This window comes from Pimephales promelas, chromosome 24, assembly GCF_988280905.1.
Source record: "Pimephales promelas chromosome 24, fPimPro1.hap1.1, whole genome shotgun sequence".
Classification (NCBI taxonomy): Eukaryota; Metazoa; Chordata; class Actinopteri; order Cypriniformes; family Leuciscidae; genus Pimephales; species Pimephales promelas.
In genome coordinates this window covers 27320344-27337352 of record NC_142792.1, presented here as the reverse complement: position 1 = coordinate 27337352, position 17009 = coordinate 27320344, and the positions used below count along the sequence as shown (strand labels likewise).

Sequence of the window (17009 nt, the reverse complement as noted above, 5' to 3'; positions counted from 1 at the left end):
CCTCAGTTTTTGTTTACTACTGGACTTGATTAGTCCAGAGATCACTTTGAATTCCATTTTTGCTGTATACTTAATACATATGTAATTGTGTACATGGCTATGTCCCTATGTCTGGCAGGTTTGTGTAGCTATTCGCCGCCGTTCTCCGTATAAGAGAAGACAACTCGAGCGACACAACTCTAGTCAACTTTCCACAAAAGTAGACGATGGATTCAAAGGGGCTGTTTACACCTGGTCACTTCATGCGTTTTCTGTGATCGGATAGCTATTCGATCGTGAAAAGACCAGGTTGCCCTCCGAAACGCATTCGAGACGGATTTGAATCTGATCTCTCAAACCACTTGAGGACGTGGTCTGGGCCGTATTCCAGACGAAACTGGACAAGTGTAAATGCATCTGGTTGTTGAAACCAGGCTATATGTCATGTTATTTTAGTCATATATGACGACGCGCATCACCTCAGATGAGCAGCTGAGCCCCTAGCTATTCATCAAGCCAGCGCGCCGCAATCTATCGCAAATCAAAGTGAAAGTAAATCTTCATTAAAAGTTAAGAAACGAAATGATCTTACCAGGCCTGTTGCCGATCTCTCTTATTGCTGTCTTTGCTGATTTTGAAATTAGCCGATGGTTAATAAAATGCAGTCCATATCTGTTGCTTTCGGTGACGTGCACTTTATTTAATCTGTATATGGCGCGGAAAGAGACTGGCTTGTGGTTCGTTCCAAACCCCAACGCAAACTCCACGTGAGACAAAGAAAATAAAACTTCTGTCTGTCCAGTGCCAGGCGTCGGGATAAGACGAGAGTCAAGTTCGGGAAGGCTGTCAACAAACGGAGAGATCTCCGGTCTGCTCTAGGGCTCAAACGGGTCCTATACAAAGTGATAACTTAACGTGTTTCCATAATAATTCAATCATAAGTGGATACAGTAAGCACTGGCTAACAATGTAGTTGGGATGCATGCCATCATGCCTGAAGAGAAGCTCAAGGACAGTCTCAAAAAGCTCATTATTGAGGCTAACAAGGTCATGGAAGCCAACGATGACGTAGAGGCCCAGTACCTTGTAGAGGCAAAGCTGGATACTGATTCTGAAGAAGTTCCCTGGTTGAATGACCAGCAAAAGGCAGAGATTGGGAAAACTACAAGTGAGTGTGAGATAAGACTGAACGAGCTCAAGGAGCTTATCCAGAAGACACTCTGGGCTGACTTTGGAGAAGAGGAACTGACCATGGCAGTGAAGGTTGCAGAGGAGAAAGCAGAGAGAGTGGCGTCCTTTGGACATGGTGGAAATAAAGAGGGGTTTGACTTCATGTTTGATTACTTGGAAAAACTGGTTAAGAGGGCAAAAGAGCTGCACACATAGTGGAAGTGTTGGGTTCCTCCTGCTGAACGGAAAGATTTTCAGCTGTACATGAACATGGTAAAGAGAAAAATCAAACACCTTGGAAATAACAGGTATGTTATGTTTCAGGAATGGCACAAAGTGTGACTGTTCAAGCCCATGTGTTTATATTTGTCCTTTGTTGTGTATCTTTGAATTATGTTGTGTTGTAAATAAATCCAAACGATCTAAAATAATGATGTAGGGCCCCAGAGCACCTGAGAGGGCCATTAGGGGAGGGTCTTTGTCTTCTCAGGTGTGAAAAGCAGTAATATTAATGGGTGCTTCACGCCTCCCTGCATAAAGCTATCTTCCCAAAAATACGTCATAGAAATTTTAAAAGACAAATTTATTGTCTTATCTGAAAGAGATACAATTTTCAAAAGTCTTGTGAAGAAATAATCAGTGTGGGTTTCATGACCTTATTTCAGTGACTTTTTATTTCACAAACCATGCATAAACATCATTATCTTAAAACTACAAACCTTTACATACATGCTGCTGACATATTATTGAAGCAGAGTTTTTGCTGAATACAGTATAATAATACTTTAGCCATGAAAATGTCACAAGTATCAGAAAAAAGCACAAATGAGAGATCAGAGCATGTCAGAACACCTCCAGGACCCACGGGATGGGTCCATGCGCAGGTCCACCATAGAGGGTCCCTCGGGATAAACAGAGAAACTGATATTAGCGTAGACGCCATCCTTCTTATGATGTACCAAGTACATCAGGATTTACGGGACGTGTTCCCGGTTCCGGCTGATCTAATCTATGCAGCCTAATTTTGAATTAAGGAAGTCTATAGTGTGTTATGTGTATGCTAGGCCAAAGAGATGTGTTTTTAATCTAGTTTTGAGCTTCCCGGACAATGTTAGGAAGATTGTTCCAGAGTTTTGGAGCTAAATATGAAAAGGATGGGGAGCTGAACCATTTAGTGCTTTGAAAGTAATCAACAATATTTTAAAATTTATACAATGTTTAATAGGCAAGCAATGCAGGGTTGACAGAACCGGACTAATATGGTCATACTTCCTGGTTCTGGTAAGAACTCGAGCGGCTGCGTTTTGGACTAGCTGAAGTTTGTTTATTAAGCGTGCAGGGCAACCACCCAGTAGAGCATTACAGTAATCTAGCCTTGATGTCATGAACGCATGAACTAACTGTTCCGCATTTGTCAATGAGAGCATATGGCGTAATTTAGATATCCTTTTAAGATGGAAAAATGCGGTTTTACAGATACTAGACAATCTCTCTACAGTCTATTTTGATTCATCAACAAGTTTCACTGATGTTCTAGAATAAACCCTAAACCCAGGATAGAGTGGTTGAGTGAATGTGGTCTGGACTGTGTGTATGAGGTTCATTGTATCAGAGACGCTGTAGAAGGACAGAGTTCCTGCACTGTGATCCACAAACACTCCTATTCTACTGCTGATGAACTTTCCAGGGAGATCAGTCCATATCTCATTGTGTCTGAATGAGTAATTGGAGAAAGAGCAGAACAAACTCCAGGACTGATCATTATATCCAAACCGACACTTATTACCCCGTCCCTTCCTGCTGATGCTCTTATATGACACTGATATAAACACACCTCTCCCACTCCACTCAATCTCCCAGTAACAGCGTCCACACACACTCTCTCTACACAACACCTGCTGACACACATCAAATCTGTCTGGATGATCAGGATACGGCTGGACTGTGAGAGTGTCAGTGAATTGAATCACTCTGTTCTTCCCAGATAGATGAAGGTTTTTATGTGCTGTGTTCTGATCCAGACTGAGCTGAAGGGAATCTGATGGAGAGATAACATACCAGAATCAGAATCAATTATGAATCTGATCTTTTAATTTACACTTTTAAACAATTTTTAGTGCTTGTCAAACAATTAAAATGAGTTAAAACCACACAATAACTGAACATTTTGTCTTCACTTAATTTTTTTGTGTAAAATCCACTTTAATGTGTAAAAGATTTTCTTAATCCATTTGAACTATCTAAATAATATGTGTTGAATTAACTTAAACTGGTCAGTGGATTTTTAGTTCCCAGACAATGGTAGGAAGATTGTTCCAGAGTTTTGGGGCTAAATAGGAAAAGGATGGGGAGCTAAACCATTTAGTGCTTTGTAAGTAATCAGCAATATTTTAAAATGTATACGATGTTTAATAGGCAGCCAATGCAGGGTTGACAGAACCGGACTAATAAGGTCAATCTTCCTGGTTCTGGTAAGAACTCGAGCGGCTGCGTTTTGGACTAGCTGAAGTTTGTTTATTAAGCGTGCAGGGCAACCACCCAGTAGAGCATTACAGTAATCTAGCCTTGATGTCATGAACGCATGAACTAACTGTTCCGCATTTGTCAATGAGAGCATATGGCGTAATTTAGATATCCTTTTAAGATGGAAAAATGCGGTTTTACAGATACTAGACAATCTCTCTACAGTCTATTATGATTCATCAACAAGTTTCACTGATGTTCTAGAATAAACCCTAAACCCAGGATAGAGTGGTTGAGTGAATGTGGTCTGGACTGTGTGTATGAGGTTCATTGTATCAGAGACGCTGTAGAAGGACAGAGTTCCTGCACTGTGATCCACATACACTCCTATTCTACTGCTGATGAACTTTCCAGGGAGATCAGTCCATATCTCATTGTGTCTGAATGAGTAATTGGAGAAAGAGCAGAACAAACTCCAGGACTGATCATTATATCCAAACCGACACTTATTACCCCGTCCCTTCCTGCTGATGCTCTTATATGACACTGATATAAACACACCTCTCCCACTCCACTCGATCTCCCAGTAACAGCGTCCACACACACTCTCTCTACACAACACCTGCTGACACACATCAAATCTGTCTGGATGATCAGGATACGGCTGGACTGTGAGAGTGTCAGTGAATTGAATCACTCTGTTCTTCCCAGATAGATGAAGGTTTTTATGTGCTGTGTTCTGATCCAGACTGAGCTGAAGGGAATCTGATGGAGAGAAAACATACCAGAATCAGAATCAATTATGAATCTGATCTTTTAATTTACACTTTTAAAAAATGTTTAGTGCTTGTCAAACAATTAAAATGAGTTAAAACCACACAATAACTGAACATTTTGTCTTCACTTAATTTTTTTGTGTAAAATCCACTTTAATGTGTAAAAGATTTTCTTAATCCATTTGAACTATCTAAATAATATGTGTTGAATTAACTTAAACTGGTCAGTGGATTTTTAGTTCCCAGACAATGGTAGGAAGATTGTTCCAGAGTTTTGGGGCTAAATAGGAAAAGGATGGGGAGCTAAACCATTTAGTGCTTTGTAAGTAATCAGCAATATTTTAAAATGTATACGATGTTTAATAGGCAGCCAATGCAGGGTTGACAGAACCGGACTAATAAGGTCAATCTTCCTGGTTCTGGTAAGAACTCGAGCGGCTGCGTTTTGGACTAGCTGGAGTTTGTTTATTAAGCGTGCAGGGCAACCACCCAGTAGAGCATTACAATAATCTAGCCTTGATGTCATGAACGCATGAACTAACTGTTCCGCATGCGTCAGCATGCTTTACATGTCTTGACCAGGAGAGGAAATGTTAGAACTAATTTATGTGTTTCTGAGGGAAATGCCAGTTATGCTGTGAGAAGCAACATCACAAACATCATTTGTAGCTTCTGTCACAAATCTGGTCCATGCACTTCCGGTTGGTCTGAGGTCACATCTGGGGGCATTTTTACTATTTATTACCAGATGGTGCCATTTTCTCAGGTTTGGCCAACTAAGCAAATACTTGCTTTGTTCCTGTTTTCTGCTTTGGCATATTATAGAGCCAATTGAACACTGTAACTCGTTGCCACACCTCCGGACTGCCTGCACAGCCCCCTCAGACAATAAGGCTACATTTACACTGCAGGTCTTGATGCCCAAATCCGATTTTTGCATTCACACTATACACTGCTGAAACTACCAAATGCAGACGTTCTGACCCGGGAAATTAAGCAAAACAGCACGAAATTCAATGGATGCAGATGCGAATAAAATTATCCAGTGTTTTCTTTCCACAATATTTCAATAAGTCATCAAAACATTGGTCTCGTACGGCGGAGAAAAAAAGAGGAGAGGCTCTAGCCACGAGCACTTAAAACAATGCCTCATATCTCGTGAAATATCTTCAAATACGGATTTATTTCTGTACAACCCTGCATTTTAGCATTTTAACACTCAAAAGACATGAAACCTCCGCATTGCTCCACTGTGTGTATCCTTTCTTCCATCGCGCCTATAATCGCGCACTTTTTAATGACGTACGTCTCGCATTACTGGGGAATATCCGATTTGTCTGCTTACATGGCACACGCAAATGCACATATCCGATTCATATCCGATTTATTACCACATATGAATGAGGCCTGAATCTGATCTGAGAAAATCAGAATCCATACGTTTTTTCCTGCTTACACGTTCATCACAGATCCATCCAACACGCTGTCAATGTGGAGACCCACCTTAAAAAAAGGTTAGCAAGCATGTAAGAAGCCTAGCTAATAATTATAAGGAGAGCTATGTTAATCTTCTCAAACCCCGCTGTCGCGCTCGCCACAGTTTTTTTAACACTGCGGTAAATCAGACACATCGGTAGAAAAACATCTTGTCTCCAATTTTTGTTCAACGGGTCTGGTAGTGTCACATTTCAGTTTGGCCAGGTAACATTTATTTTCTTTCACTGGCAAGAAATACCAGTTACTAGGTTATTTACTTGTTATGGATTGTCTCCGCAAGTCTGCCGGAAGTTAAGTTTGGGCCAGATTAATGCACATGCGCAGTACCGTTTGTTTATGTTGTCACTGCTGAAAGCGTCACACTGAACACTTACAAACGCAACACTTTTGTTTTTGCCCCCATTTTTCATGACCTGAACTCAAAGATCTAAGACTTTTTCTATGTACACAAAAGGCCTTTTTCTCTCAAATGGTGTTCACAAATCGGTGTAAATCTGTGTTAGTGAGCACTTCTCCTTTGCCGAGATAAATCATCCACCTCACAGTTGTGGCATATCAAGATGCTGATTAGCAGTGATGCCGGTAACGCGTTACTAAGTAACGCGTTATTCTAATTTGACCCCTTTTTTCAGTAACGAGTAATATAACACGTTACTATTTCGAAACCAGTAATCAGATTAAAGTTACTTATCCAGGCGACTGTGCGTTACTATTTTTGTAATTTTCCTTAGTAAATACATATATTTATTTCTTCTTGCATCTCGGGGAGTGTGCGCGACAAGTCACGTTTTCAGCATGAGGTTCACGTCACGTGTACCACGCACGCAGCGACACAAATGTAAACAACGTTGGAGGGAGGAGAGAGATGCGCTTTTTCTAACTGGAAACACAGTCACTTATGATTTTTAAATTCTCAAAACAGATTTTTTGTAGTCTGAAATTATTGGCGTGTATGTGTATAAAAGTGTGTTTGTGTGTGTGTGTGTGTGTGTAAATTTTTTGCACTCTTGATGTTGTAGAGTGTCACCCCTTTACTGTGGTATACTTCTTTTAAGAATCGTGGCCGATTTGTAGATTGTACAAACAAAAAATCTGAGAATTTTAGTTTTTTTGTAAATTTCCCATTCATTTCCTATGGGTCGGTCATTTCTGACCGAAGACCACGAGTGTGACTAATTTTTTTTTACGACCACTTAGCATGCTCGGATCATGACCTCAATTTTTTTTGTATTCACACACCAAATGCAAAAAAAGTCACCAAGTATCATAACCTTCGAATGAAGCTGTGATTTTTAATAATTCAAAAAATCAGAGGGTTAAATATATGATAAATGAACGGTTTCTTCATTGTTCCATTTCCATTTCAAATTTATGGGTTTGTTAATGCTTCACTACCGCATAATAGACCCTTAAAATAAAGTGTTACTCAGTGTTATTTTGTTTTTTCATGTTTTCTTTCACCTTCTACAGGAAGAACGTGAACAAACTCAGTGAGTTTTCTGCTTGTTTTCTTATTGACTTACATTGTAGGAAGTCGTTCCTGGTCTTGGGCACAATGTTGTTGAGAGTGACTGTGGAAATCAACAGACATGAAGAGCGTGATTATCATGTCTAGAGAAAATGATCCCTGCATCTGTTCTAAGACATTTCTAATATGATCTTCTACATGATATGAGATGATGGAGGATCATTTCTGAGAGCAGAATCTCCAGGGGCCTCATGTATAAACGTTGCGTACGCACAAAATGGGCATAGAAATATGCGTACGCATTTTAAGGATGCTCTTGACCGTGCGTACGCACTCTTTTAGAAGAGTATGGGTTTTGGCGACACCGATGGTGAGCTGGAGTCAAATGTCTTTTTGCTTACTATTAGACAGAGAATCTAAAGAAAATTATACATCTACAGAAAGATAATACAAATATAATTTCACAAACCTATCATCACTTGAAGCAAACATCCATCCCTTCTTAAATGACCGCGACAGCACGCGCGTTGGGCCGTTTGGTGAAACTGACGCACATATAGCCTATAATCTAACGGCAGATGAAGTAAAACCGTAAATCTTCATTATGAGTCCAAATCATAAATACAGTCCATATTCACAATAACAGTTTAAATAAATAAGAGAATGGTTTAAACTATGTTTTACTTTTGATATAAACATTTAGATTAAATATGCCATTAAAATATGAAAAATATATATTTTTTCATAAGATAAAATATTTTAAATATGAGTTAAACTCTTAAACTACATGAAATCATTACTGAGAAGTTACAATATATATATATATATATATATATATATAGGCCTATATATATATATATATATATATATATATATATATATATTCAATAAAAAGAAATAGACCTATTTGTTGTGGATGCAATGCTTTTGAACAGTTTTCTTCTGGCATGCTGTGTTTTAATGTTTTAACTAGAGATTGTCTGAGAAAACTGTTTCGTGCAAATAATGCACAACCATGTCTATCTCTTTCCATTAAAATATAAATCATTTAAAAATACTATTTGGCCAGTGGAAAAGATTGAGAAAAACTTTCTCTGAAATGTATTTAACACTATTTGATTTAATCATTCAAAAACAAGGCAAGGATATAGGCCATTAAAACAAAATGTTTGTAATAATGTGACGGCACATCCGCATTTCATATTTTTCCAACGTCTTGTACCGTTAAACTTGGTATCACGTGGATGAATAATCATATGCAAATGATATGCAGATGAGGATATGCATATTTAAACTAGGCGTTGTAATCTCCATATATGGTTATTTCGGGGAGGAGACGCACATGCGCATAATCTTCCGCTGACTGGAATTTATAAAGTGAATTCTGCGCAGGTTCTGGCGTACGAACGGTTTTAAAAATATGAAAACTTTTGTGCGTACGCAAATTCTGCCTTATGTGCGTACGCACACTTTAAGGATGAAATCTACGCAAAGTTTTATACATGAATCTCCAGGACTTTACCTCTGTCAGAGATCTTCTTCAGCTCCTCTTTGCAGAAATCCTCCAGTTTGACTCTCAGCTGACGGACAGATTCTCTCACACCATCAAAAGAGGAGAAAGAACTGAAGGGGTTGTCATTTACATCTGTAGATTCAGGAGGAGCTGAGAGAGACTGGAAACTCTACAGAAAACAGAAATCAAAGCTCATCACCTCTACACTTTATCAATAACCGGCTCTACTGTCAGATTTGTGCGGCTCTACTTCTTTAATATCTCTCCTCAATCCAGCCCTTCTCATATTCATTGAATGACATTAGAGCTACATTCTAGTGTTTGCCATTTACACAATTAGATGATAAAGGTATCTACCAATAACATAAATGTAAAAGATCAAGCGCATCAGTGGTGTCATTGAGGGCTGTTTCTAGACATAGGTGAAATAGTTAACAATGTTACATAACTGCATTGCATTTTAGCAGAAAATGTGCTAAGAACATTTAAGCACAAGACACATTAGCATAAGAAAGATATCATTTTTAAATGTTATGAGAAAGACTGTGATCATGAATCCAAATGTTTAGTGTATATTGAAATTCTATATTTAAAAAAAATTAATGACAGCAACAGCAAACTACCATGTTAGGTTGGTTATAACCACATTAAAAAAAAAAAAAAACGTTTGTCCATAAAAACCATAAGTGATCCATTCCCAAATCTAAAGGTCAGTAATATTTCAACATCTATCTTAAATGAAATATTTAAAACAATCTTAACCCTGTCTGCTAACACATTACAATAATGTTCAGTTCTAAGTTTTTAGTTAATGAGAGAGACATTCACCAAGGGACTGTACCTTTAAGGGAGAGGTTAAAGGGTTAGTTCACCCAAAAATGAAAATTAAGTCATTAATTACTCACCCCCATGCTGTACCAAACCCGTAAGACCTTCGTTCATCTTCGGAACACAAATAAAGATATTTTTGATTGAATCTGAGAGCTGGATCAGTCCTACATAGACTGCCTAAGGGACTGGCTCTTGACGGCCCATAAAGTCATTAAAGAAAAGGTTTAAATATTCCATGTGCCTACAGCGGCTCAATTATAAGTTTATCAAGCGACGAGAATACTTTTTGTGCGAAAAAAACATAAATAACGACTTTATTCCACTATTCCATTACTTCCTTATGGGCGCATGCGCGAGAACTGAGACGAGGATGTTCTCATTCGTCTACTTCTTGTTACCGGCTGCTCACCGCTTAGGAGTTTTACCGTATAAGATGATGATCCATATATAAGGCGCTCCGGATTATAAGGAACACTGTCGTTTTTTGAGAAGATTAAAGGCTTTTAAGTGCACCTTATAGTGCGGAAAATACGCTAATTGAAAAGCGTATGTACAGCGCGCATATTCCTCTGCTTGTAAACAGAAAGTTTTGCGCTTCCAGCTATATCAGCACATCATCTTATACGGTAGGTGGCGGTAAAACTCCTAAGCGGTGAGCAGCCGTAACAAGAAGTAGACGAATGAGAACGTCCTCGTCTCAGTTCTCGCGCATGCGCCAATAAGGAAGTAATGGAATAGTGGAATAAAGTCGTTATTTATGTTTTTTTTCGCACAAAAAGTAGTCTCGTCGCTTGATAAACTTATAATTGAGCCTCTGTAGGCATATGGAATATTTAAACATTTTCTTTAATGACTTCATGGGCCGTCAAGAGCCAGTCCCTTAGGCAGTCTATCTAGGACTGATCTAGCTCTCAGATTCAATCAAAAATATCTTTATTTGTGTTCCGAAGATGAACGAAGGTCTTACGGGGTTGGAACAGCATGGGGGTGAGTAATTAATGACTTAATTTTCATTTTTGGGTGCACTAACCCTTTAAGATACAGCAGTTTTGGGTTAACATTGTGTGTGTTTGTTTTGATCTCACTCCCGGTACAGTGATTTCCCAGATAGCAAACTGACATTGAATCAACGTGGAAATATGACATTGAAACAACGTTGATCTGACATTGTTTTGCTCATCGAATTAACGTTGAACCAACGTCAGACGCGTCATTCTTTCAAAACTAACGGAAAATCAACTTGAAATCAACGCGTTGTTTCAACGTTATGAAAGCAAACCAATTTTCGATTTTCATTTAGCTTTGAAGAATGCCGCATCTGACGTTGGTTCAACGTTAATTCGACGAGCAAAATCAACGTCGTTTCCACGTTGATTCGATGTCAGTTTGCTGTCTGGGATAGAGTTATTGAAGTGGAGAGTAAAGCTGACTCGACGCATCTCTTTCTCTTGTCTCCTCATTTATTGCACTCCACAAACGAATCATTTACAAAACATGACAATACATTCGTATATTATTAAAGTGGTAGGCAGGGGCGTTGCTAGACATAAAGCTCTACTGGGGCACAGGTACCCCATTGTTTGTCTGGGATAGCAACAGTAACTAAGGAAGGTGGGGCTTACCGATAGGTTAATTGTTATTAATGATACATTGTTATCACACACAATGAAACATATGCTGCGTTCATGTGCTATGGTAATTATGGTAAATACCAAAAGCCGACGTGGAAAATGCACATGAACACCCCCTCATGTGGTATTTACCACTGGGCAACTCGAAGAATATTTTGATGAACGAGTTGCCGAGATTACATGACCTTTGACCATTTCAAAATGGCGGAGAGCACCGCGAGAGTCGTGAATGGTAAAAAAAATATATACTATTCATGATCTAGAAAATATACAGCATAATATTTACCTTTTGAGTTTTGATAAATCATTTTCTTGCTGTTGCAGATGACTTGAGCAATCTAAAACTGTTTTAACTAAATAACAGGTCTGGATCTCCATCTTTTTACCACATTACGACAACAAAAGCACACTGGTAAATACCAGTTCACAAGTGGAAAATATCCTATTTTCCATTGCACGTGAACACAGCATTAGTAGTACAGAACACAACAATGTGTTTATTTTATGTGCTACAGTGCTGAAGGCTGGGGCGATTGTTTTAAAAACCCCAGGCTGTTAGTTCTGAAAGTTAGGGGGGTTTCAGGGGAATTTTCCCCCGAGAAAATTTTGATTTCTCCGACCTTCATATGAGCATTTAAAGGTGTTTCAAGGCCAAAAAATTGGAATACAATTAAAAGCATGTTAGTGGACAGCAGTAGCATAAATGATTTGTCAAGCAGATAACAGATTGTTAAACATGTGAATAAGGATAAATGTAGCAATGAATGATCCACACTACAAAGTGTGATTGTCATCATTCAATTTGTTTTTGCGTAGTATCTCTGCATACAAACATAAAATGATTAGCCCACATACACACCAAACTATACACAGATATGAATTATGTAAAACACGTGTGACTTTTGCTTGTTCAGAGTGCAGCGGAGTGTATAGGAGTTTGACGCACAAATACACTATATATACAGTATGTTTGATGAATGTTAGTTATTGAACTGAACTGAACTGAACTGAATCAACATTGAAGTGACTGTTTACTGAATATTGACGCTATTGGCTTGTTGGCCAAGCTGCCTCTCATGCGATTTGTCCCTGTCCCTGCTTCTTTGAAAAAAATTCTGATGTCCATGTATGGAAGCCAGCAATGAATAAAAATTAGATTATTTGTATTATTTACAAACTTTTGTTTCGTCATGTTTTCATAGCCTACCTCAATTCACCTTGGCTAAGCCACGCCCTAGAATGTAGACTGACCAATCACAGCGCAGCCAAGAACGAGCTCCCACAGAGGTCCGACACTTTTTCACAGCGCTCCATTGACTTTCAACACAGGCGTCTCATATTTTTGGTCTCGGCGGGCTATTACCGTCGTAGTTTTATCCAAAATATGGTTAAACGTTGTGCCTGGGCCACACTTTTCAGCAGATGGAAGCATGAAGTGCTCCAAAATCTCCTGATAGCTAGCTGCATTAACGACCCTGCCCTTGATAAAACACAGTGGACCAACACCAGCACCCCAGACCATCACTGACTGTGGGTACTTGACATTGGACTTCAGGTATTTTGGTATTTCCTTCTCCCCAGTCTTCCTCCAGACTCTGGCACCTTGATTTCCGAATGACATGCAACCACTGAGCAACAGTCCAGTGCTGCTTCTCTGTAGCCCAGGTCAGGCGCTTCTGCTGTGGTTTCAGGTTCAAAAGTGGCTTGACCTGGGGAATGCGGCACCTGTAGCCCATGTCTGCGCAAGGTGGCTCTGGATGTTTCTACTCCAGACTCAGTCCATTGCTTCCGCAGGTCCCCCAAGGTCTGGAATCGGTCCTTCTCCACAATCTTCCTCAGGGTCCGGTCACCTCTTCTTGTTGGGCAGCGTTTTTTGCCACACTTTTTCCTTCCCACTGAGGTGCCTTGATACAGCACTCTGGGAACAGCCTATTTGTTCAGAAATGTCTTTCTGTGTCTTACCCTCTTGCTTGAGGGTGTCAATGATGGACTTCTGGACAGCAGTCAGGTCGGCAGTCTTACCCATGATTGCGGTTTTGAGTAATGAAACAGGCTGGGAGTTTTTAAAAGCCTCAGTAATCTTTTGCAGGTGTTTAGAGTAAACTAGTTGATTCAGATGATTAGGTTCTGAATAGCTCGTTTAGAGAACCTTTTCATGATATGCTAATTTTTTGAGATAGGAATTTTGGGTTTTCATGAGCTGTATGCCAAAATCATCAGTATTAAAATAATAAAAGACCTGAAATATTTCAGTTGGTGTGCAATGAATCTAAAATAAATGAAAGTTTAATTTTTATCATTACATTATGGAAAATAATGAACTTTATCACAATTTAAGCTAATTTTTTGAGAAGGACCTGTGGAGTGGGGCACGTACCCCAGTAAAAGGGGTCTAGCAACGCCCCTGGTGGTAGGGTAATGATTTACAAATGTGATTTGTAAAAAATTTATAACGGAATCCTTTGGGGTTTTTTCGATACCGGTGCCAAAATTATACTTTTAAAACGGTATCGGTGCCCAAATGGTGCATGAACTGACACTTTAAAAAAAAAAGAGAGAGCCTCAAACGATGGTGAATGACATTAAAGGGCCCCTATTATGGATTTTTGAAAATGACCTTTCATGTAGTGTGTAACATAGCTCTAAGTGAATGAAAACATCCTGCAAAGTTTTAAATCCGAAAGTGCACCGTTTTTTAAACGAGTCATAAACCGTTTCGTTGTGACATCAAGACGAAACATTATCATATTGCCCGCCCACGAATTGCACGCACAGACACTTGAACCTCAAACCGGCAGCTGATTCCTGTGGATCATCATGTCGAGACGATGATGTCCTCTACAATGTGAAAGTAAAGCCAGTTTTAAAGCCAGAATGTAAAGAATCAGTGGTTAAAATTCATCTTTACCACAATACCACAGCTCTATAATCCTAAACTTTTGCTGTGTTCCCTTAATTTTACTCAAATCTCGGACTTAAATGCAGGATTCGCAAACCGCTTGCTCTTAAAAGATGGATTTGAAGTAACATAGTTTTGATTTTTATATTGTGTAGGTCTCTTGCTAACTGGCTTACTTCAGCTAGTCCATAACTTTAGAAAACGGACCATAGGGCGTGGGTTCGCGGACGGACCAAGGACACATGCTCAGGGACACATTGGTGTCTCACAGAGGATTCGAACCCGGGTCTCTCACACCAAAGGCATGTGTCTTATCCACTGCGCTATCACCACCCCATTCCACCACCCCATTGCAGTCAACGTCTCATTCTGCTCTCATTAAGTGTTTCTCTCTGAATCTCTTGCTCAAGTTCACTATGACCCTGTTTTTCTAGATCTGTGTTACCTGCAGGAACTGGATGTGATCCTGTGTGTGTGAAAGCTGCTCCAGCTCAGCGTCTCTCCTCCTCAGATCATTTATCTCCTGCTCCAGTCGCTCCAGTCGTTCTTCAGCTCCACTCACTGCAGTCTTTTCCTGATCTCTGATCAGCTTAGTCGCCTCAGAGCGGCTTCTCTCAATGGAGCGGATGAGCTCAGTGAAGATCCTCTCACTGTCCTCCACTGCTGTCTGTGCAGAGCGCTGTTACACACACATCACAATCACACAGGGAGCTTCAGTGAGTCCTGACTAAAACTTCTCTTCTCCAGACTCACCTTATGAGACGCCACAGCCTCTCTCAGCTGCTGAAGATCTTTCTCTCCCTGCTGGATCCTCTGCTGGAACAACATCTGCGTCTCCTTCAGCTGCTTCTGCACCCCAAATCAATAACAGAGACATTATAAATGTCAGTTTATAATGTGGTCACATATCTGTCAGGGTTCTGTCACTTTGGTCTAGTTTATTCTTGGTGTTGTGCCATAGCCTTGACACACCTGTATTGCCTTGTCTTTGTGTAAGTGTACATTCTCTTGTCTGTGTGCCCTGTTTCATGTTCGAAGTGTGGTGTTCAGATTCCAGCACTCATGTCTAGTTTGGTTTCGGTTCTGTGCCGGGATTCGGACATTCATGCTCTATGTGTTTGTATTCTGTTGTGAGTGCACAAGATAACATAGCATTCACTCGGTCTTGTTGTGTAAGCATGTGGTTACGAGTTTGCTTTGACCGTACGGTCTTCTGCCCGCGTGAAATGATCCCCTTGTGTTCTGCCCTGACGGATCCTATAGTCGTTCCTAGCCAAGTTGTACCTTTTCTAGTTGCTGGTCTGAAAAGTGTTTTTGTCTTTTGCTGCATTTTACTTGTGTTATTCTTTGACAGATATATTTTGTCAAACAATCTGTGAATATTTTCTATTATTTTATGTTGCTTCATCAAACCCTGTTTTACAAAAGTTTGTGGTTGGAAATATATTTACATTTCATTTTACTATATTTTCTGCTAAATTCAGTGCTGTGCACAAATACGCTTAGTAGTGAAAAAACCCACTCCCTGCTTCTGTTCCCTTCTGCTGAAGTCTGCAGTGTGAATGATGTTTCCTGATTGTATGGATGCCAATATAAATGTAATTTTTTTTAAATCAGGGTCTACTTTATAGTTCATACCTGTTTCTCCGTCCTCTGCGCTGCAGCTGATACAGTGTCGTGGTTTTTATGTTCATCCATCACACACAGCACACATATACACTTCTGATCAGTGCGGCAGAAAACCTCGAGGAGTTTATCATGTGTTTGGCAGATCATCTCCTGCAGTCGTCCAGTGGCGTCAGTCAGATTGTGTCTCTTTCTTTTAAAGAAACTCTCATGTTGTTCAAGGTGACTCTGACAGTAAGACTCCAGACACTCTAGACAAGAGTTGACAGCTTTGCGTTTTCTCCCATCACAGACGTCACACTGCACGTCTCCAGCTCCAGCATTACAGTCATCAGGAGGTTTAGTCATCTTTAGTTTCTCCACCACTTTAGCCAGCATGATGTTTTTAGCTAAAGCAGGTCTTGAACTGAAGGTCTGTCTGCACTGAGGGCAGCTGTAGACTCTCTTCTCATCCTCCTGATCCCAGCGTCCTGTAATACAGATCTTACAGTAACTGTGTCCACAGGAAGTGGTCACTGGATCCTTCAGGAGATCCAGACACACTAAACACATGAACTCATCCTGAGAAATTCTGGCTTCTGCCATTTTACTGCATGAGACACACAAACACACAACAGCTCAACTGCACTTCAGTTTCAGTTTCTCTGAACTGAAGAGTTTCCTGTTTCCTGGTTCTGTGTTTTAGTGATGTGTGAAAAACATGTGTCTGCAAATCTCTAAAGCAGGTTCCTCACTTCAAGTGTTTGCGTCTGTGTTGTGTTTTCTTCTTAATAAAATAGATCCCACACGATGATAAAGTTGTAATGTGATTTACTCTCGGCATCAGACACTTATAACAAGGAGAATCTCTGGTCCGTGCCTGTCATCGTCACGACTTCCCGCGAAAGAGAGCGGGCGCCAGGAAATTACATCAGCTTTACACTCACCCTAACACAACATAACTTATGTAATGGTGCTTCCCTAACATTTTATATGGATTATAAAAAGGGTAAAACAAAGACAATAACACGGAAATACATTTATATACACTCACCTAAAGAATTATTAGGAACACCAAATTAATACTGTGTTTGACCCCCTTTTGCCTTCAGAACTGCTTTAATTTTATGTGGCATTGATTCAACAAGGTGCTGAAAGCATTCTTTAGAAATGTTGG

At 39.8% G+C, this 17009-nt stretch overlaps 1 protein-coding gene across 2 annotated transcripts; it reads right to left on the bottom strand.

Moving 5' to 3' along the window:
* Positions 1 to 1809: 1809 nt before the first annotated feature.
* LOC120478352 (E3 ubiquitin-protein ligase TRIM16) lies at positions 1810 to 16729 on the bottom strand. Of its 2 annotated transcripts, none has more exons than XM_039670215.2 (6): positions 15866 to 16729; positions 14981 to 15076; positions 14673 to 14906; positions 8876 to 9035; positions 7409 to 7456; positions 1810 to 3187 (listed from the first exon to the last, which is right to left on the bottom strand). In XM_039670215.2, the coding sequence occupies exons 1-6, from the start codon at positions 16436 to 16438 to the stop codon at positions 2649 to 2651; spliced, it is 1650 nt and encodes a 549-aa protein (XP_039526149.2). In that variant the 5' UTR covers positions 16439 to 16729; the 3' UTR covers positions 1810 to 2648. The 2 variants fall into 2 exon arrangements, with proteins under 2 accessions (XP_039526149.2, XP_088983036.1); XM_089126910.1 differs by lacking the exon at positions 1810 to 3187 and adding an exon at positions 3425 to 4377.
* Between the last annotated feature and the right edge of the window lie 280 nt (positions 16730 to 17009).